We start from the raw sequence: 23,324 nt of genomic DNA on the forward strand, positions 1-23,324 counted from the left end.
TTTGAAAGTTGGATGTTCGTATATTTCGAATAAGTTTGAATTTTTTAGAAATTCAAAGCTTCGAATAAATTCGAACAAATATCAAATTCTGAACTCGTTCCTAAATACTAGTAGTCCTTCATTCTGCCATGTATGCAACCACCAATTTAAAATGTTTTGCTCATAAATCTACTTGCATTAAATTTTAATTTGTGGTCAATTGTGAGCTGCTCCTTTATTTAATAAAATGAAAAAATGTTGGTTGCAATTAACCAATACCACGTCGCATTACCGAATCCATGCAAAATGAATTAGATTTAAACTTAGAGGATTTCTACAAAAATGGAGTAGTACTACTACATGTTTGTAATGGACAAATTCCCTTTATTTGAACTATCCTTGGTCGGGGCTAAACTTATTTAACACACTTTTTGAACCTCTCTTCTCATATGAAAATATGAGATGACAATTTATTTAGGTTGCTACTGGATTAACCTTTGTTGGGGCTAAATATGAAGTGCATTTCAAATCTTATACCCAATAGTAGAAAATTGAAGAATTACAACTCTCCTCTTTGGTTTCTGGTAACGCTATTTTGAAACTTTGTAGTGTTTGTTCAAAAAGATCTAAAACATGACCTTTTTATCAACTCTGCGAAAATTGAGCTTCGTAAATTTTACTAGCGTTTCATTCAGAGGCTAATTTATGTTTATAATTTATTTTATGAATTATGAAAAGTAATGTTTTTTGGTTATAAGAATTTGCAGATGTTTTAAATCAATTTAAATTTATATTCTCTCAAAATTCGGATTTTCAAATCGGTTCTTAATTTGATATAAAATCTGAATGCTGAATCCATTGAAGTCTATTCCAGTTTTCCAAAGTGTGAGCGCTACATATCTGAATCTCCATATACTTTCACTACTCCCTAATTCTCAGCAACGTAGCAAGAAATCAAAATAGAGCATGTAAAACCAAAAAATTATTACAATCACTCTCTTCCAAATAGAAATGAGAAAAACCCTCCATCAAGATTACATCCTCAAATTCAATACAAAAATTTCAAGTAGGGGTGGGGCTACCAATATATAATTCTGAAACTTAGGTCAAACACAAAAATGTCATTTTTTTTTAACTTACAACTATACCCTGAAGTTTATCCAATAACTAATCAAGTTACAAATTCTGCGAGCACCACAGAACCAATGAAGCAAGAGACCACTCGAGCCCAAAAGGAATAGCAACAACTACTCATCGTTCAAACAGTGAGGGTCTAACCTCATTCTCGCAATTGGACGACAATAAGGCATAGTTTCAGACAGGAACACCCAGAAGAGGCATAATTCACTCGTATAACATTGTTAAGAAGCTTGGACTGCGAGCCTTTGAAGGTGTTCAATGAAAACTTGTAGACTCACGTCATCAGTGAAGATGACATCTGAGCCCGGGTGCATCATATCTTGTGCATTACTGTAGGTAGCTGAAGGATTCAACTTTGCCAGCAAAAACCTTGCCTGTGGCAAACATTTTCCACACGTTTAAAGATGAATCAATAAAAAACAAAGTTTCACATAAGTTACATAAACACACATTTGAGACATGAAATGTAGAATAAATAATGTCATGGGGTTAAGTACCTGAGAACCGTGCTGATCACAGACCACGAGCCTTGGTACAGGAAAACGGTCACGGAGAATTAATTGAGAATCCTCCTGTGGAGCTTGTAACAACATAGCAAAACCCTAGGAATGCAGGAAGGCTTATCAGATGAAAATTCTCATGTACGTGGAAACACAGTATCACCCTAATGTAGTGCAGCAAAGATGAAGCTATGACCCGTAAAATTATGGAATGGAACAGGAAGAACAAGAAAACAACTGCATGAACAAACCTAGAGTAGGAATTGCAATTGTTACAATACAAAAGACCAAGAGCTCTTAGAACAGGATGGAATAGATAAGATGTCTTCTCGATACACATTATTAGCCATAATAATACTCCATGAAAAGGAACTTGAAGATCAGTGACCAGTTCATAAATTAGAGAAATACATCAAAATTCCAGAAAGTTCGAGCATACTCCTATGCTCTCGTGAATTAAAATTGGTTTGCGTAGCAAAAGAAGCTTATTAGCTATTATAAGCTAATATGCAGTTTCCCAAAAGATTTCCCTTCTATGTGTTCGGTGTCATTTTACCCACACTAAAAGACAGCCAGAGCAGGAAATAAAATAAAATGTTGAATTTCAGTACACAAAATTGACAGAAAGCTTAAATTCAATTGAGAAAACAATAGGCTCTCTACCTAAAGAGTTTCAATGTAACAACATTCACCAAACAGGAAGAGCAGAATTTATAAAACATACCTGATTTTCTGGCTGGTTCTGGTAGCCCATATTCCTCCACTGGGCAATAGTCATTCCATGAAAGATAACAACACTAAAATAAGAGTCCAGCAGGAGAATACGATCCGCTGCAATGGACTGAACATCAAGCAAAGCTGGTCCAGGAAGTGAATCAAAGCCGTATGATATCAATGATGGTTGAATCATGACTACAGCATTGCTTATAGTCTCACGATTCAACAAAATGCGGAAATAGGCTGTCTCATCTGGACTATTGTTGAACACCTAGAGAGAGGGAAAACTAGAGTGATTAAAAACTATAACAAAATATTAAAAAAATTATAGAAGAAACTTGAACACTGAGAGCACCATATGACCTGTACAAATTGTGACCGTCGTAGATTAAACATGAACTGAGGAAACAACGAAAAAAAGGAGTTTAAAGTGAATGACGCCGGATCCTCTTTGCGGTATTCCCCAAATTTGGAACACAGGCGTATCAGATTCCTATCTAACCATCTTGTCGCATCAAAACCTTCCTGAAACATGTTCACCAATTAAAGTATATGAATCAAATCAAATTAACCTCTATAACACCAATTTGATTGATTGTTTATTCTTTCTACCCTTGACAAACTAGATTCAGTTCTAAATACGTTCATATATAAACATTATTATTATCGGAAAAGTAATCAAAAGGATGTATCACCAAAGGGTTGGTATTTCATAATAAAACCAAACTAGATTTATTAACCAAGAACTGAATATTATACATAGTGTTCATTAATTGTATAAAAGTCATATGTATGATATTTGGTAACCCAATTATTATCTTCTGTCCATCTTAGTAAGTCTGTTGACATTTTGTCAAAGCTATTTTGCTCTAAAATACAACCATTTGTTTTCTTAATAGCAATCTGTCACAAATTTCACACATTTCATTTTATCGGTTAAGTAATACTCCCTCCGTCCCAAGATATTTGATTGACTTATTTTTTGCACTCGTTTTGAAAAAATTGCAATAAATAGTTAGAGTGGATAAATAGTAACGTAAAAGCGAGAATAATGTAGATAAGATGCTTCTCTACATTATTCTCGCTTTACGTTACTATTTATCCACTCTAACTATTTATTGCAATTTTTTCAAAACGAGTGCAAAAAATAAGTCAATCAAATATCTTGGGGCAGAGGGAGTAATATTAGGCAGAAATAACACAAATTTCACACATTTCACTTTTCAAATGCCCTAGTGGAAGAAACCCATTATCCAGGTTTACTCTTAGGCCAAAGATATAAGACATGTACTACCTCCATTTCCATTTTATAAGAAGCTAGTCTAGCCATTACTACAGCGGCAACCTCTTGATCAAATCCTTGAACTAAATCCTGCGCATACAGAAAATGGGGAAGAATTTCAGGCATAGCTAGATATATTCAATGTTAAACTTGGACTGTGCAATATATGAAAGACTAGGATCCAACATAATCATTTACTATACTTAAAAGTTACAACTAAGTTTAAAATCAAATAGTTTTAAGACACAAATCTATGAACTCATATTTCCAACATGCATTTAATCATGAGAAGCCAGTGAACATAAATCACTTACATATTAAAACATCGCAGAAAAGATTTGACCATAACCATTTTTTTGTCCCAAGAGGAAGGATTAATTCACATGCTAAAAATGTAAACATAAGGAACAATGCAACCTTATACTCATTGAATAAATTATACTTTCCTATATGCACAGCAAATCAAGTAATAATTTCCTAAAACATGTTAACATGCTAACAACACGTTGAACAATGACTAGTTTCAATAAATAAATGTCTCCTCGTCTTCTTCCTCTTCATCATCTAGAGGTATCTTTTTCCCATCATTTTCACTTTTATGAACTCTTTTTGTATGTTTTAGTTTGTTCTACAAATACTCTATCTAAGAACGCAACTTAAAAGGTCCTTGAGAGAGACGCTTGCACCTCGGATGCATTTTTCAAAAAAATATAAACGACATTTTCTTATCAAATGATCTTCCCGGAAAAATGAAACAATAAGAAAAATATTGGGAGAAAAAGGAAATAACCAACCTCATTGCCCACAGCCCATCGTCGTGTAACAGTTGTGACTCTTAGCCGCATCTGACCATCAGAGCTTTGATAACTGTATCCAAGTGAATAAAGATTTTATTACAACTCACAATCTGTAGGTTGAGAATACTCATTGATAAGATGGAAATAGCCATCTCCACAAAGATGGGAAGAGCTAGGATTACCATCTTGGATTACAAAATTGGTAGAAAAATTTTGATAAAGAAAAAAAAGACCAACAAAAGTTGGTACCACTAGTTGAAGTTCATTCACATGCTTTTGATAGGTTTTGGTCCTGTTTCTAGCACTCATAAAGGTCACCCATACCTAGTTAGGAATTGTAGGTATAATTGAGAACTTGGTCCTGAAGGATCAGACTTTTCACTAGATGAAACGTCAAAGAAAACCGTTAAGCATGTACTTTTGTCAAGGCCACACATCTTCCAAGCTGTAGAATTGCCCTGCCCTATAACTGTGCTAGCAACAGAAGGCCCTTTCTGCATAAAAATTTGTGATCATCACATCAGTTTCCGAGAAGATGACAAGTCACTGTAACAGCATAAACAACATTGCACAAACAGAACTATAATTGGAGTCTAACACTGATTACTAAGCCAGTAAGATGAGTTTAAAATAAATTACCTTCTCAAGTGAGGTACATGGGCCAATGATTCCTTGGACTTTAATATCCTTTGAGCAGTTGATCTCCAGCGTACCACTAGAAGTTTGCAGCGATGATTATTAATTCAGATTTTAGAAATGACCATAACATTCTGACAGACAAAACTCAATGCATCATCAAATCAGGTTCAAAATCCAGACAAACGCAATATTTCACCTTAAGTGAAATAGGGTTGTATTTCTAAGATAATTGTTCAAGTCTACGAAACAAACAAGAAACGGCATAATCCGGATTCATATAAATAAAATAAGCAAAATGCTGATTAGAACAAAAGATAGTACATCCTCCTTTGCTTTGTTAACATGCCACTGGGAAAGACCACTTCTAACTCTTGTATCAACTTACTTGAATGCAAGCCCCAATGACTGCTCTCCTCCAACTTCAAAAATACGCTTGAATGAATCCTTAAATACAGAGTGGCCAAAACTCTCAGACAGAACGACAAGTCCACCAGTTTTTTCAATGGCAACCTTCATCTCAGCAATCCCAACCTGAAGAATCACACTGTTAAGCAAAGCCAGAATTGGTTGAAATTGGAATCTTGCAAAGGTATTAGATGCATCAAATCCTAAACAAATCAAGGAAATTGGTTGAAATTGGAATCTTGCAAAGGTATAAGATGCATCAAATCCTAAACAAATCAAGGCAATGCTAAATATGGGTCAGGAAATAAATTCGAAAATATACCCACCATCCATGTTTCACATTTATCATAATGGTTGAAAAAGAGGATGCACTAATTGTGCATAAAAACAATTTCTAGGTATGTAGTCTGGTTTTGGGGGAGCTTAAAAACATCGAGATTCATGCTAGGATATCCATACAAGGGAATGCGAGAGACGATTTTTATATAGGAGCATTCGTTTAATAGGCAAGTATATAAGGTTTCAAGTATGATTCTAATAATGCATGTTGTATACAATTGTGTTACTGTTAACTTAAAATATGCATTAGGTTATAAGTTGCCATCCCCAGCACATGTAATCTCACTTCACTATCACTATGAAACCTCGCTCCAGAAAGATGATAGAGAGGTCAGAAAAGGCAAAATTTTGAACCAGCAATTTCCTTCAGTTTCACAAAAACACATGTAGCATGATGGTGAATGCACAATTAATACAAACCTGATCGAGAGCAGAGGCAAAGACGTCCAGCACATGGCCTTGATTGACCAACTGTTTTCCAAGTTCATCGTAAAAATGGACTGCTTTTTTGAAGAAGGGTGCTGCATCCTTGTCAAGATCCTTATGTGAACGGACTGGATCAGATAGATCTTTTGAGACAATCTACAAGCCAAAGACCATTGTTATTACCAGTCCATCCAATTTTTGTTATATGGAGCTTATATGTAAAAATTAAAACTTTACCGATCCAGGACCTTCTGTGCATGGACCTCCGACTAATAATATCATCCTGGCACCAGTCCCTGCAGTTGATGCACTCAAAAGTCCACTGCCAACGCTCAGCGCAACTCCTGTGCATCTCAATGCTCTATTACCCGGTGCAATTGGCCATTGATCTGTGGACAACTCATCCAACAACTGCAACACAATTCAATTGCTAAATAAAACTCGATGTGCAAAGTCCAAAGCAAAAACTTAATATGCATATGACAGTAAAGAAATATTACTGAATCCAATGTGTATTCGCATTCGGAGGCAGGTAACAAAAATCTGTTGATCCCCGGCCCAGCTCCAGCCACAGGGCTCGGTCCACCACCACCACCCTTGTGCATACCGGGACCAGGGCGCCTACCCCCTGATACAGAAAGGCCTAATTGCTCCAAGACCTGATCTTTAGATATGTCTTTGGATCCCCTAAACACATAAACCTTTGACATCTCCGAGAACCCCAATTCGTGCACCTGCACCTGCGTGCCATACGATATAAACCCAACCATAGCATTTTCGGGAAGCATCCCAAGCGCCCGTTTGAGCGACGATTTGGCAAACTCCAACTCCTCCTCGATCATGCACGTATCGAGAATAAACAAATAAATCGGAGAAGCCTGGTTGAAATTCTGCGAATTCTGGTAATTGGGGATCAAATACTCAACCGATGGAAAATTGGGGTACAATTCAGCGGGCAAATTGGTCTGCGAAATGGAGTTATAGTGCTGCGGGAAATGGTTCCTCTGGAAGCAGAAGGGGCAGATCCATATAAAGGCAGTGAAATCAACTCGGCAGAAGGGGTTAAGGACGGCGGAGCAGGTCTTGCAGCGTAGAGGCGCGTATGGCAGGATCTGCAGATCCACATGGGGGCGGATCGGCTGAATTGAGGTTGCGATCGGGATCACGCTCTTGGACGCCTCCACCTTGGATCGCGGCCAATTCAGCCACGTCATCCGGACTCCCTCAATTCCCTCCGGTTCGGTTTGAGCTAGCTCCGGCGCGGCCATTATCGGCAAATCGGAAATTGGTCGGGGAAATTAAGGAATTGGGGGTTTTCTGGAGGAGGGTTTTCGAGAAAAGAGGAGGAAGAGAATGGCGATGAATGACGCCGGCCCGGAAGAAACCAAGTCGTGTTGTGTGTGAAAGCAATTGGCCTATGAAACGTAATTCAAGCTAAATTACCCCTCCATCTATAATCTATTACTCCTATTATTATTGTGTAATTCTCCTAATACTAACAAATATCATTATGCTGCTAGGGTTCACCAAAATTTAATTAATTTCAATTACCAATATTAATCACTTCCAACTTTTCTGATGCATCCAATCCAATTTCTTTTTCTTCTATCTTAGATACTAATTTATTATCCCAAATCACTCATGCTATATACTACTACTTATCTCTTAAATTATTACTCGTATTGAATAATATTTTTATGTTAAAACTTGAATTGAATATATCTAATTAAATATATTCAAAGTTTTTATTTGGATTTTTTGTAGATTTAGTTATGAAATTAAGATTTTCATAATCAATTTTTTGATATTTTAAATTCATTTGAATTTACTATATTCTTTCAAATTATGAACTTTTAAACTGGTTCGAGTTAAATAAGATTCTGATCTAAAATCCAAATGTCATGGACTTTTATTGTAGACCGTAAGTTGAGATTCTCTTTAATTATTTTTTTAAAAATTGATCTTAATTGCAGACAATATAATTACTATTTTCATAGTATATTGTTGTTTTTTCTCGAACATTCATATATTGTTGTCTGCTGCATTAAATTTATTTTACATTTGAAATATTTCTGACATGGGTAATATTTGATGATTTTTTCTTTATTTTGCTCATGTGTTAACTCGTAAAATTTATCTCCGCCATTTTGATTAAATTAAAAATTTCGATTTGAGCATTTTCACATAGATTTCTTTAAGCTTTTACATTTCACTAAAATTGATTCTGAAAAATTGGTGAGCGCCTACTTATTTGTTTAATTGGGCCAGACATGAACCGGACAATATAGAGGTTGGGCCTATTTGGAAATCGTCTGCTAAGCCCAACTCGCATCTCTAAATTGTGTCTTATTACGAAAAGATTTGGACTATAATGGAACCATATATATTTGAAGGCTCGTTCACTTTGTGTATGTATGTGACCAAATCGAATTTCTAATGTCTTGTTTCAAATTACAATTGTTTGAAGTTTATACATGAAATTTTAAATGTGAACATTGGACTTGTGTATGGACTATGGACTACTGTGAGGGGTCATCAATGTTGCAATAATTACCTATTTTAAAGCATTATAAATGATGTACATAATAATTATAGTGGCGCGTTATCGATCCATTAAATTCACGTTTAATAAAATAAATATAAGCAAATAAGGAGAAGAAGAGATCGAGCAGAAAAAAAGAAGAGAGAAAGTGGGGGACTGCATAAATCTCCCCATAGAATATTAGGGAGGAAATTAATGATGGTCTTAAATTGCTTTTAATATATTAGTAGTAGTAGTACTCCCTCCGTTCCCAAATAAGAGTTACTAATTTTTACATTTTGGTTCGTCCCCAATTAAGAGTAGTATTTCATTTTTACCATAAATAGTAAGTGGGCCTCACATTTCACTAACTCATTTCACTCACATTTTATTATAAAATCAATATAAAAAAGTGAGTCTCACGTTCCACTAACTTTTTCAACCAATTTTTTTTTACATTTCTTAAAATCCGTGTTCGGTCAAAGTGTTACTCCTAATGGAGGACGGAGGGAGTAATATAGAAAGATGGGAGCACTCAACGTTGGTGAATTATTCTACGGCAAACAAAGGAGTTTTCGTTGTATGATAATTTGAATCGAAAACCTATGAATTATGATTTTGGATTTTAAGACTTGGCTTAATTAATTAAGAACTAAAAAAGGTACGCATCTTTAAACTTTGGATAAGTTCAATAATCTAATACTATCATACTTTATTTGTTAGAGAAGACATTTATAGTGTATTTCTACATCAACTTTAATTGTATAATAACTAAGCTAACTCTGTACTACCAATTGTCTTCTCCAAACGTTTATTACTTGGTGTTGTCCTAAATACTTATGAGAATTTTTTTATGATGTCAGAGTAACAAAGGATGTTTGATATTAAGTTATTGTCAACTCTCAGTTGAAGAATCTTAACCATTCATATTGATGCAAATACTATACAACAACCTCTCGCCCTTGGAAAATAAAAAGAGAGAGAGAAAGAGAAGATGATTTAGCATAGCTTGTTGTTTCCTCTTTCATTCTCTTTGTGTCTTGACTTCCTTCCTTTTTGGCAGTACAAACAGTATTCATCACTTGTTTTGTCTGTTTATTTAAATGATCAGCATAAACGCAATCAGCCAATCACCCTTTCCTGCTCCACATTTTGTGTTCCAAGAAAGATCTTTTCTCCGCAAAACCCCGTCATCAAATTCAATGGAGAATGATCCCTTTGAGTCAGCAATGGTCTCCTCTCCAACTGCTTCAAACTACAACAACAACAATGGCAATGCTGGTGAAAACCGATTCAACGCTTTCCAATCACATCCAAACAAAGAGACCTCATCTTCCAGAACCACCTAAGGACTACATCCATGTCTACACACGCCCATAGCCTCGCTCAAAGAGTACTAATCAAATTCACTCTTTCAACACTAACACAATACTTTTACTTTTACATAGAGCGCCTCTTTCTTAAAATGTTGTTGGTTACTTGGTTAGGTTCGTAGAGAGAAGATCAGTAAGAGGATGAAAATGTTGCAACATCTTGTACCTGGTTGCAATAAGGTAGTATTGTGGTCAGATTCAGAGTTTTCAGGATAATCACTTCTCGCAAAAATAAATGGTGCTATGTTTAGGTTAGTGGCAAAGCCGTTATGCTTGATGAGATCATTAATTATGTGCAGTCTCTACACCACCAAGTTGAGGTCAATGTCTCTACAGTTTGTTAATTGGCAATGTTTCCTTTCGATGAAACTGGCTACTGTTAATCCAAGAATGGATTTCAACATGGAACCACTACCAATGTCCAAGGATGTAAGTGGCAAGAAACTATTCTTGAAAAAACAGATCATCAACTTTTTTTGCAGCTTGTGTTCTAGTGTGGGGCTGATTTGAGTGTAATGCTACAGATGTTCCACTCTCGTGGCTCGTTGTACTCACCGTGTCCATCTCCATGTGGGAACGATCCGCCTTTCCAGCCTAGCAATGGGAGAAACAAACGGATTCAAATGGACAACTTTGGTGCCTCTCAAGTATGTGGTAGTTTGAGCCTTGATCCAGCTTTAGAAATGAGAATTTTGTGTGTTAATATGATCTTGTGTAGGTTTCTTCGTTTTGGGAAGACGAACTGCATAGCGTTGTGCAGATGGGATTCGGACCAGGCCAGATGCAAAACTTTCAAGGTGTGTTACATTTTGGTGTGGAATGTCAAAAAAGAATGAAATTTTGATAAGTGTTCAGTTAATATGTGCAGGGATTCTTCCCAAAGCTCAAATGAAAGTTGAGCTATGATGGACTCATTTTCATATACTACCATTCTTGATTTCTATTCAATTTGAAGACCCAAGTGAGAGTGGCTTCTGTACATAGCCTTTTCAAGCTATAGAAGTGGTGACAGAAAATGGAGCCTTCCCCTTCATTGCTTCTTGCTCTGTATTTTGATATGATTATCAATTTTTTGGGGAAAAAAGTATCCACAACAAAACTAGTTAGTAGTACTACTAGACGATGAAGGGACAATTATCATGTTAGAATTTTTTTTTAACAATATTCTTCCTTTTCTCCTTGTGGATATTCATATTAATCATTTATCTAGTGCAATTATTATGGTTCAATTTAATGAATTTTGAATTTCAACTTTGATAGTTGGGAATGTAATGGAAACTATAAAATTTTTCAAGATTAGATTTGTCATACTTTAAACAGCTGTTAGTTGGACCAAATGTCTTCTTGAAATTGAGCTGTAATCCAAATTACATTTGATTTATTTCTTGTGATTTTACTGTTTACTTGTTTACACTATCTAATCAATGGTTTTAATTTTTTATTTAAAGATTGGAAGTTGCATGCCTCAATGGTGATTTTTATTCTACTAGATGGTTAATAAACGTGTGTTACCAATGGTTTTAGCAAACGGCGAATTTGCGAGTGGGCAAAATGAATTGCAACATAGTTTTATTTATTTTTTCTATTATTTTCCTACTTTGATAGAATCGGAAATTTTTGTAGTCAACTCTCTCCATCCTTCATTTGTAGTCTCATTTTAACTCGACACAAATTTTAAAATTTTGTTTGATTTTATGAAAATAGAGAAATTAGTTAGTGAAATGTGGACTCAAACTTTTATAAATTGATTTTATAATAGAACGTGACCCTAATGAGTTAGTTGAATGATACTGTCATTTATGGTTTATCTAATATTGAAAATTAAATAAAATTTTAAGTCACCGACATTCCAAAATAGTAAAATGAGATATTTTTTTAAAATACCGCAGGAGTATTGATATCTAATTTAACATTATTTTTAGGTACAACATTATCATGTTTTCAAACAAAAACTACTATCCTTTCAACCTTTTTTTCCTTTTTTAGAGACACTTCTAAAATTTCAAGTTTGTATTCTCTTTTTTAAAAGGATATGTCCTACCATTTTCTTAGTATTCTCATTCGACACATTTGGATTCAGAATTTTCAACAATGTCTGATTATTATATAAGTACTATATTACTCCATTACTAGTTTTATAGTGAAATGTGAGTAAAATAAAGTTAGTTAAATGTGAGGTAGTAAAAAAGATAAATAGGATATTTATTAGTAAATGAATGAAAATGACAAAATGAGATGATTATTGGTGAAGGGAAGGAGGATAATGTTTAAGTTATACATTATGGTAGAAAAGGGATCATATCTTGATTTATTAAGTCAAAGATGGTTGGTGAAAAAAGATTTCGATCAATTAAAAAACCAATAAATTAAGTCAAAGCAAATATCATAAGTTGAACATTAGACTTTCTTAAAAGTTAAAACAATGGTGGATAATGGATTTATTGACATGAATTACTCCGGATATATGAGCATCTTCATCCGTGCTTTTAGCTAAGAGTACGGAAGTGTGCCCGAACCCACTTTTGCTCCTTATTCTTAGCTAAGAGCACAACATCCACATCCGTGCTCTTAGCTAAGGACAAGCTCAAGGGTCTCACCATTCTATTATTTAATTTAAATAAAAACATTTCCACAATATTAAAAATGCATTAAAAATACCCGAAATACTATTACAAATTACAAAATAATTAAAAATTACATAATTAAAATCCTAAAAATTAAAAATTACACAATTAAAATCAATAAAATTAAAAAGACACACTACTCGTTGCCGAATTTCGCCCAAATGTGATTGATTAGATCTTTTTGTAGCTCAATGTGGGCTCCTGTATCGCGCATTGTGTATCTTCTTTCGATCCTCTCGTTCACCATCGTATGCACACCTCGGCGTGGGGGAGACCTCGTCGTATGCACACCTCGGTATTTTTTGGGAATCCAATTTTATTTTTATTTTTTGGTATTATTTTGAATTATTTATGAATTTTTTTAAAAAAAGAAATTTCAAATTTGTCAACGGCTATGCCATTGGCCAATAAGAAGACGCCACGTAGGGCTGCTCAGCGGCACGGACGTGCTCTTAGCTAAGAGCAGCGCTGTGCCGCTGGCACGGACGGACAGCTTGCAGCGGCGGACGGACGAACTCGTGCTCAGCGGCACAGACGGACGGACGGACGCCACCGTTGCGGATGCTCTAACGAACCAATAAAGGGTCCACAACTACTACGAAAGGTTCGTAGATTGATGTTACTCCCTCCATCCTTCCTCAATAAATGGCACCAATTTCTTTTTTAATCAATTCCTAATTAATTGATATTCTTATTTTTACTATTTTGGTTGTAAACTTTATACTTCACTAATTCATTTCACTTACATTTTTATTATAAAATTAATATATAAAAGCATTAGGTACCACTAACTTTTTCAACTACTTTCCATTACATTTCTTAAAATTTTGTATATAAAGTCTGCTTTAGTACATGAAGCTTAGGTTAAGAGCATCCGCAATGGTAGGCTAGCCATCGGCTAGCCGATTGACGTGGCTAGCCAAACCATTGGAGTAGGCTAGCGGGAAATCGGCCAAAATTTCGGCGTGGGCTAGCCGATCGCGTTGCGCTGGCCGATGCGCTAGCCGATGCGCGGGCCGCCATTGTGGCGTGCCGATCGGCCAGCGATCGGCCAGCGCTATTTTTTAATTTTTTTAATTTTTTTTTTTTGAAAAAATATATAATGTATTTTTTAAATGTTTTTTTATGAATTTTTTTAATTATGTAATTTTTAAATAGGCACACAGACGACGGGCTAGACCCAATACAAATTTAAGACCTAAAACAGAAACATGTCATACCGTCGGCCCGGGGACCTCTCCGCGCCCCCGGACCGAGACCCCCGTTCGGCTAGCGGCAAACTATAATGGATTCAAAGCATACTAACATTTGTTAATGTATTTTTTAATAAATTAGTGAGGAGTAGAGTGGGGCGGTGGCTCGTGTGTGGAAGCCCAGATTTTATTTTATTATGTAATTTTTTTTATTTTTGGTTAATGTACTTTTTTTATTTAAATAAAATTAACGAATTTTTTCAGTATATGTGTCGTAAATTTAATTCCGTAAATATAGTATATTTTGAATTATTTTTATTGCGGCTGGCCTATGGCTGGCCTAAATCTGATGTGGCAGGTGGTTTTTTTAGTGTTGCTGACGTGGCAGGGGAGAGAATGGCTGGCTTATGGCTGGCCTACCGACCATTGCGGATGCTCTAAGTTGCGATGGGGTCGGACATGTTGGGATGTTTAGAATAAAATACAACACGAGTTAAATTTGCAATTTAAATAATTCAACCAATGTCAAAGGATTCTGTTTTCTTTTTAGTGTGTTCAAGTAAAATATGTACTACAAAGTATTTCCGAGTTATAAGTTTTAACGAACTCGTGATTGATTGCAATGCAATTGTAACAATGACTATTGAGCTTTTAACAAACTCTGCCAATTTAATAAAAAACAACAAATGTCTGACAAACTCCTTTTATTTCAATATACTAGCAAAATTTCAACAATCCGATGATCGATCGTTGCAATTGAGCCTACGATTTATAATCTCACTGTCTTTTTAATCCTATATCGATTCAATGCCACACAATTCCATCTCGAATAGTCTCAGTTCTAGCAATTGATATGGCTTGTAAACTGACATTGTTCATTTGTGGTCTCTCTATCTAATTGACATAAAAACCTACAAATATGTTCAATCTCAGCATCTCTCAACAAGTCCCATTTGTCTCACAAATCAGGCCCCACACTATGAAAATACCAAACAAACATTGCATTTCCTGTTCCAAAAAAGCCTTGTCTCTCCCTCTCACCATCGCAGCAGGTCGACTCTGTCCCTCAACTCAAAACCAACTAACTAATTCACACCAACAAGCAGTAAATGAACATATTTCAAATTTCAATTGATTTGGCAATCGTTAGAATACATTTTTTATTTATACTATCTGACAGGCTGTGTTACATACAACAATGGACCACACAAGGACAAGGTAATGTCATCTTGGAAAAAAGAATTTATGAGTTCTATATGTTGCAACGGTCATAACCTGAGAACCATGATGGGGGCTCATCTTCAGCACCAAAAGATGGCTCAAATTCCTCTCGCCATCTCTGATCATCATCAGCTCCATTATTTTCAACACCAGCATGTTCATCTTCTTCAGGCATGTCAGGGGCTACTAGCAACTTGTTTAATTTCTCAATCTCTTTGTAGGCATTCTCAGTCTTCAGCTCTGCCTCTATAGCACGTTTCTGCATGTTAAAAAGCATGTTGATTTCTTATATTCATGTCACTTTTGAGATAACGTTTACAACAAATATGTAAAAACTAATAGGATAACTTTGCAATTGTTCAATGACAATTACAAGGAACAGGTTTCCTTGACAGTTGAGAACTCCAGCAGTGACAGTTAATCTAACACAGCACACCAATGAGAGAGGAAACTGATCATCAAATTCACTAGAAATACAACAATAACCACAGAGGTTGATAACACACTCTAATTTTGACTTGCCAAAAGAATTCTTTCCCCTGTGAATTAATACTATATAATAATCATTTGAAAATCTATTGGACATTAAGAGGCCATAGAAATATTATCAAACTTAAGTGTAACATTTATTTACAAAACTATGCAAGTCCAATTTGATAATAGCAAGAAGTCCTGATGGTCAGCCATGTATTGACACAGGATATTTTTACTGCTCAGCTGTCTATTAGTGCTGCAAAATATAATCCCAAACAACAACCTCAAGAGCATTCACAATCAAAAGTTAAAATTCTTTTATGGAACAGTTTATGCCTGAGCAGAAAGATAGGAATACACTCCAAACTCACCAGTTCCCTAAAGCAACTGTTTTTTTCCTTTGTGCCAAACAGAGAGATGTATTGAATTTCTAGTTCCTAAAGCACTAAAAGAGAATAAGAATTTCCACATGAATTAGAGATGGTCCCAAGATTGTTGTTTTAAAGGCAAAGTAAGTTGTAACCCACCATATGGGAATCCACACAAGGTTTGAAGCATCTTCATTTTTTACTTTTCAATTTTTTCCCCAGTAAGACAAATTGAGAGATGGATTGAACTTACGTTCATCCAATTTAGTTAAGCAGCCTTCTAAGCTATTAAAAAGACTTGAGACATAAATATTATCAATGTGGACAGGAAATCATGTTGGTAAAGTGAGTCCAAACTCACCTCTGCAGCAGCCATGGCTTCATCTGCTTCTTTAAGCCGAACAAGTAATTCCCCTGCTGCTTGAACAGCTTCTGCAGTATCTCTCAGTTGGGCTTGAAGCCCTCTATTTTCATCCCTAAAGTGCCGCCTCTCCTTTTCTCTTTCCGCTTTAAGCACTGAAATTTCAGCTGCTAAAGCATTGATAAATTTTGATTCAGCGCCTTTTACCCCTGCTTTTACTGCTGCTTTCTTGACATCCTCAACTCCATCTTGGATACTTCTGTGTGTGCCAAGTAATAGAATGTGCTTTTCTTCAAGCTCAGCATATTGCTCAAGCATCCGCGCATGGCCTTCCATTGCCATCTGCATTGCTTCTTTAAGCTCTTCAGAGCACTTCTTTTCCATGTCAAGTTCTTGCTTTTGTCTTTGACAGATCGACTGATTGGCTTCAAGTTCCAATCTAAGTTCATCTACCAGAGAAATCCATTTGCTCTCTGCTTCAGTCCATTGGATTCTCTCCTCAGGACTCTCTGATATATGAGGAGCAGAAGGTGCAGGAGCAACTCTAGGCTCACAGGATGTAAGCTGTAGAAGAGCGGTTTCACATTTTGGCATCTTTGGTGAAGAATCCAGATAATATTGGAGTTGAGCTCTTAAGTCTTGTATCTCCTCCAACAAAACATCCCTCTCGCCTAAATCAAAGAAATTTTGATATCTTTCTAATTCATCTTGAACTCTCTTAAACTCAACTTGTGTTCTTAAAATGTCTGGATGATTATCACATTTTTCCTGAAGAATCTGCAGATATGAGTTCACGTTTAGACACAATAGCATAATATTTCCATATTCCAGTTGACTTACAAGAAATGTATGATTGTACCTTATGTTCATGAGTTAATGACAAGAGTTCCTCCTCCATGAACTCCTCAGTGGGTAATATTCCATCCATCAGGCCCTCAAGCCGAACAATTTTATCTTCACGAGTTTGACCAATTATGGCATTGCATTCTCTCTCATGTTTATATTGTTGGACCTGTACAAATGTTCAATAAGAAGAATTGTATCAAATAATTTGCAATTGAAATAGTGTATTCTAGATTAGTTGACAAACTTACCAAACGATTAAGCTGTGTTATCTCAGAAGTTTGTTTTGCACAAATATCTTCCAATGCCATCTCTCTGCGGATAGCTCCAGCCAGAACCTTTTCCACTGCCTGAAAGATGATCGAACAGCAAACGTAAGAAACCTTGAAAATGGTTGGATGTAAAGCATGCACCAATTAACCAGATGACGTACTTTTGGAACTAGTTTGTTGCATGTATGTGATGATGACTCATTAATAGGTACTAGCTGCATATCTTGGGCTTCATCGTTATTTACGGCCTCTGGCTCACGTACTTTTGGAGCTAGTTTGTTGCATGTAAGCATTGATGACTCATTAATAGGTACTAGCTGCATATCTTGGGCATCATCGTTATTTATGGCCTCTTGCTCACAGATTCTACTCATGCATTTACTGCATAGGAATTCTCCTGTGCCCTTGTCAATTGATTTTTCATCATGAGAAAGAGTTTGAACACCCACATCAACTTTGACAACAGGTACCACTGCCTTAAAATCAGCTGGCATGCAAGAGAATCTAAATGATGATCTTCGCATTGCAGGAGTAAGGCGCTGACTCTGGAGTATATCAAGTCCATGGTTGAGAGTAGCAGCTAATTGTTCGGCTGAAGCCAAGCAAAATTTGCGAGTAGATTGAGAGTTCAAAAGGATGTTACTGGTAGGCTTTGCAATAGATGCATTTGCAGCATTGAAATTGCCCTGTGAAGCAGTTGAGGTCGATGATAACCTAAGACTTTTCCTGCTACTGGTCACTATGGGTGAAACACTAGGAATGGGTGACTTTAGAACAGGCTGTCCACCCAAACCCTTCTCGGATGCCATCTCTGATTCGATCTCAGGAGATATCTCTGGATGCACTATTATCCTCTGGCTTATGACATTAGATTTATTCTTATCAGCAGTTTCAGACGATTCATCTTCCATATGGACATCTGCATCTTCACAACCAGGAGTTGAGGCACTTGTTTCCTCACGGATTAACGACGTTGTCTCACATGTATCCACTATTTCCATTTCTTCATCACTATCATCCTCAACATGAGGCAACACCATTGGCCGGTTGAGGCTAAATCTTAGGAGATTCAAACTTCTTTTTGCACTCCATCCAGTTGCATAAGCTCCAGTTTGACCAGTTTGATCTTGATTAGCCTTCATTCGGTGCAATTCATCCCTCAATTGCCCGATGACTTTTCGCAAGACATTTACATCTTCTTGCATCTCCTCATTAATGATTGCTTTGTTCTTGATTGCTTTAGCTCTTTGGGCAAATCGCAGAGTACTGAGAGTCTCACTCTTACAGCTGCCAAAAGTAAATTAGGTATAAGTGATACAGCAAATAAATATCATTATAAACTCAGGTTTTTCCATTTCTTATGGGTCTTTGGGTTGTGCCTGGCTCAATAACACACTGCCCCTACAAAAATACCAGGTCATCTGACACATTTTAAAAAAAATCAAGATTATCCTAAACACTTATGCGTTATAAGCAAATTAAGAAATTTTTAAGGGCAATATTTCCCCATTCAGATTTCATCACTAGCATAAATGCATGTTCTATGATAGAATAGATTTTTCTTTGATCTTATAACTCATACGGAGGCCCCAGATATCACCTTTGAGATGGAGAAATGGCACATATCATCGCCAACTTTGCATTCCCCCCAAGTGATTCCTGCAGCAGGAAAGTCAACTTTGAATCCCTGTAGGGGATGTGCCTTTGTTTTCCTGATTGGGAAACTTCTGCCAGAATATTTATCAAATTCCTACAATTCCCAGATGAAACACAATCAGCCATATAATAACTAAACTTACAGATACCAATGCATGGACATAAGACAAATGACAACAGAACACAGAAAGCATGAGTAATGTTTGTAATAAAAAAGATGATTATCATGCATATTATGGAATCATGAGTGAAAAGCACTTTAAACTTCAAAAACACGTTCTAGAATCAACACAGTAGAAAAAAAACATGTGGCCTTAAACAGATCACAACTTATGTGCAAGGAGTGTAAACAAGACAATACTCCCCAAAACACATATACACACATAGTATTAATCTAAAAATCATAATTGTGTCAAAATGACTAATGCTGAAAGCCATACATACCCTAGCTGTGAAAGAGAACGATTAATATTCCCCGCTTCCTTCAAGCGTTCTCCAGCTGCACCTGTTTGCTTTTGTCTCTCAGATCCAGCAAGATCAACAAAATTGATTTTGCTCATTTTCAACCGGGTTAAACCATCAGCTGCACTCTGTATAGATATATGATACATTCTAGTTAGCAATCACTTAATAAGTTTTAAAAGTTAGGTGGTCAATCAAAAGAAACAAAACGAAAAAAATATATTTTATGTGTCATGCAGAACCAACAAAAAAGTTATCCTATGTTAATCAATTCTCAAAGACTCAAGATAGAGAGTACTTTTAAGTTTTAACTTCGACAAGAGGAACATATGTTCAGTTTAAGGACTCCACTACCTTGCCACGAGATTCAACAACACAAGTGAAAACACTGTGAGAGCGAGAACTTTCAGCATTTACACATGTAGCACCAGTTCTCCGATTTGACAATCCCTGTGAAGATAGTATACAAAATGAGAGGAATGAAGACTCGCGATCTTCGAATGTCCAAAGTTACTTGATAGTTATAATCAGTTTCCAAAAGCATTCACAAGAGAAGCCAATAAAATGTATGCTACATTGAAGATGTGTTATTCCAGATGAAGATTCCAAAAAGCATCACCAAACCTTTAGCAGCAGTTGAGACACATCCTTCATTGAAGATACACACTCCTCTCTTATATTTTCGACATAAACACCAATTTTAGCATCTTCTCTAATCTGAAATGAGAAAGGAAACAAAACAATTACACGTATATAAATACATACAGCATACAGACTAAAGTGTTGAAATAATTACCTGAAGATTCTTCTGACTTGGCTCCAATAAATCCGTTATTTGCTCATTATAGATCTGTTTACATGAAATATAGATTAGATAACAAAAAAAGCTTAGATAGTATTCTGCATAACAAGGAATCGATTATAACCTACCTCAAGGAAAGAGCAGCGGCACATATAAACCAGGTTTCTGTCGGCTTGCTTGTTCTGTTCCTGAAATGAAAAGGTATTACATGTTTGAGAAAATAATCATGCATGAAATTTTACAAATTCACTGTAGTAAATAATCAGGCAGCAACCTCATTAATCCGTTCAAAGAGTCTGTGAAATACACGTGGCGCTAGGCCTTGCCCATGTTTTTCCAACAAGGCGTTGGATGCACCCCAGATCGTGTACGTCTTTCCACTTCCAGTCTGATAAAACAATTGGTTTAAATGTGTAAAAGTCATTATACCACGAACAGTTCATGCTGAAGAAGTGGAAATCAACTTACCTGTCCATATGCAAAGACGGAACTATTGAACCCAGCAAGACAATTCTCAATCAATGGCGCACCTACGAGCTCGAATATGTCACTCTGGAACAAATATTTCAAGACAAAGTTTCATCGGTTATTCATATTCAACTTTTCTTGCTGCTCCCAGCTTAATTCAACGAGAAAAATGTTCGACGTGCCTGTTTTGAATGAATATCAGCCACTGAGTCAAACGTAAATGTTTGACCTGATATAGTTAAAGAATCTTGGGATTTTTTGTAAACCACATCCCCTACATCTTCTTCCTCGTTGTTTGGTGGTCTCACTCGCACAATTACCTAGTTTACAACGGCAATTCCTTCAGTTATAAACTCGCATTTAGGGGGAAATGCAGTATGAAAGCAATAGGTCGTTACCTTCACGCCGGAATCCAATAAATTGGCGGCAGGCGCAGAGTAATCAGAGTCTGCGAGCTTGCGCTTGAGCGGTGGGCGCGGCGGAAGTGGACTCTTCATCTTGGCGGGTGCTGGAGACGACGCGATTGACTTGGGATCTGAGGCTGGCGTCGGCGGTGCATTCTCTTTGCTGGATTTGAGCTTCCGATTAGGGTTTGGTGTGGTAGGCTTCGATTTGGGGTTCGGGGATGGTGCGATGTTTTCATGATTCTCTCTCATGACTAGATTTCTAGGCGACATGAAATTCTTCATCGTGAAGATTGAATTATGGTGGAAGAACTTGTATGTCTGTGGAAATGAATTTTGAGAAGGAGAAGGGCACAAGAATTGAACAGTAGAGAGTGAAGAAGAAGTAGCCGTCGGAGAAGAGAGGGAGATTTTTGAATTGAAATTTAGGGAAACAATATTATAATTTCAATTTTCGGAACGTTTCAATTCGGGGCCCCATTTTGGTGGACGAGATTCGGGGCATAACCCGGTCAACAAATCATACTACTCCATATTATATTAATTTTGTTTCTTGAAATGATTTTTTGGTCATAAATTGATCCATTTTTTTATAATTGTTACATATTTGAATATTATTGTTCGTCACTATATATATCTTATTGTCATTTGTGGAATGTGTGTCATTATATTATCTCATTTCATTTGACTTTTGTGATTTAAAATGTTGTTTAAAATTGACGACGATCTCAAACAACACACTTATTAAATTATAGGAGTATTTCCGTCGTCCCAAAGTATTGACTCATTTTGTAACTTTGGTCTACCTACAATTCTTACTTATTTAATACTCTCAATAGTACGTTTGTAATATTGTCATAATTTGATACACTAATGTTTATGTTTGTACCGATTAAAATGTCATATACGTTGAATGATACAAATTTTTAGGAATTGTTATTTGGTAATTGAATGTATTAGCAATTAAGGACATTTTTATTTGTCTTATGTCTCATAAAAATATCTCATTTACATTTATGGAAAATTCTCTTAAATTTATTATGCATATACATCAGTTTATTCACAATTTATATCACTAGGACTTACTATTAAACATTAGTAATAATATGGTCTCACTACACTAACTATTTTAACCATCATTCTCCTCATTTTTCTTGCTTTACTAATTGGTGGTGTTTGATTTCTTAGATAAAATAGTAATACTAAGATATAATCTAAAATTGAGTTGTGAGATTATTTTAGTTTGAGGAATTAGCTATGACTAATTATCTCATGATTATCCATCTAAAATTGAGTTGTGGAATTAAATCTCATGAACCAAACATACGATATAGTATTTAATTCATTGCAACCAAATACCCCAATTATGTATAATTCTTGTGTAGTACTAGTAAATGTTCTTATTTTTTGGACCAAGAGAATAGAAAAATTAAAATGAAAGTTATGAGATTGGGATTGGATACCCTATTAAACACTAAATAATAATGTTGGTTTCATTATTTACTAAAAATTATTTTAAATTTTTAACTACTATTTTTCCCATCACTCTTATTTTATTAATTAATTTTCATACTACTCTTATTTTATTAATTATGCATTAACTTGGTACCATTGTAAATATTGTTATTTCTTTTGGGACGAGAACAGTAGTACTACCTCCGTCTATCAAAATTTGTCCCATTTTCCTATTTCCGTCCTTCTCCCAAAATTTGTTCCATTTCACTTTTACTCTGTCCGTCCCAACAAAGTTGGATCATTTCCTCTTTTAGCAAAAGGCAAAACATCTAATCACTCTTTTTTTATTCCATCATTTACTTTACTCTCTCTTATCTTTCCTACTTTTTTAATCTCTCCTATTTATTTAACATAAACTTTTAATCCCCGTGCTTAAAAGTTTTGTCTCAACTTTTACGGGATTGGGGGAGTATCATTTTTTGTAGTGAACCTCATCTTCCACTAACTCATTCCTACTCACATTTAATTATAAAACTAAATATATAAAAGTAGGACTCACAATCCACTAATTTTTTCAACTTATTTTCTATTATATTTTTTAAA

The 23,324-nt window shown here is 35.7% G+C and overlaps 3 protein-coding genes across 4 annotated transcripts; 1 reads left to right on the forward strand and 2 right to left on the reverse strand.

Moving 5' to 3' along the window:
* Window positions 1–948: 948 nt before the first annotated feature.
* Window positions 949–7,660, reverse strand: LOC125195283 (protein transport protein SEC23 E-like). Its single transcript, XM_089056494.1, has 12 exons — window positions 6,725–7,660; window positions 6,462–6,635; window positions 6,219–6,380; window positions 5,440–5,585; window positions 5,055–5,130; window positions 4,740–4,909; window positions 4,413–4,485; window positions 3,631–3,708; window positions 2,700–2,861; window positions 2,344–2,607; window positions 1,617–1,721; window positions 949–1,493 (listed from the first exon to the last, which is right to left on the reverse strand). The coding sequence occupies exons 1-12, from the start codon at window positions 7,490–7,492 to the stop codon at window positions 1,341–1,343; spliced, it is 2,331 nt and encodes a 776-aa protein (XP_088912620.1). The 5' UTR covers window positions 7,493–7,660; the 3' UTR covers window positions 949–1,340.
* A 2,676-nt stretch (window positions 7,661–10,336) lies between these two features.
* On the forward strand, window positions 10,337–11,604 carry LOC125192528 (transcription factor bHLH49-like). 2 transcript variants are annotated; one of them, XM_089069674.1, is made up of 4 exons: window positions 10,337–10,547; window positions 10,643–10,765; window positions 10,837–10,915; window positions 10,974–11,604. In XM_089069674.1, the coding sequence occupies exons 1-4, from the start codon at window positions 10,362–10,364 to the stop codon at window positions 11,015–11,017; spliced, it is 432 nt and encodes a 143-aa protein (XP_088925800.1). In that variant the 5' UTR covers window positions 10,337–10,361; the 3' UTR covers window positions 11,018–11,604. The 2 variants fall into 2 exon arrangements, with proteins under 2 accessions (XP_088925800.1, XP_088925801.1); XM_089069675.1 differs by having other exon boundaries at window positions 10,987–11,604.
* Window positions 11,605–15,041: 3,437 nt separating this feature from the next.
* LOC125192795 (kinesin-like protein KIN-12B) lies at window positions 15,042–21,664 on the reverse strand. Its single transcript, XM_048090449.2, has 15 exons — window positions 21,261–21,664; window positions 21,045–21,182; window positions 20,863–20,946; window positions 20,669–20,782; window positions 20,523–20,582; window positions 20,389–20,442; window positions 20,217–20,309; window positions 19,947–20,042; window positions 19,575–19,720; window positions 19,075–19,224; window positions 17,636–18,761; window positions 17,454–17,552; window positions 17,219–17,371; window positions 16,360–17,136; window positions 15,042–15,415 (listed from the first exon to the last, which is right to left on the reverse strand). The coding sequence occupies exons 1-15, from the start codon at window positions 21,549–21,551 to the stop codon at window positions 15,188–15,190; spliced, it is 3,609 nt and encodes a 1,202-aa protein (XP_047946406.1). The 5' UTR covers window positions 21,552–21,664; the 3' UTR covers window positions 15,042–15,187.
* Window positions 21,665–23,324: the final 1,660 nt, after the last annotated feature.

This window comes from Salvia hispanica, chromosome 4 (assembly GCF_029641045.1).
Source record: "Salvia hispanica isolate PSC_SH4W2 chromosome 4, Shi_PSC_v1, whole genome shotgun sequence".
Taxonomy (NCBI): Eukaryota; Viridiplantae; Streptophyta; class Magnoliopsida; order Lamiales; family Lamiaceae; genus Salvia; species Salvia hispanica.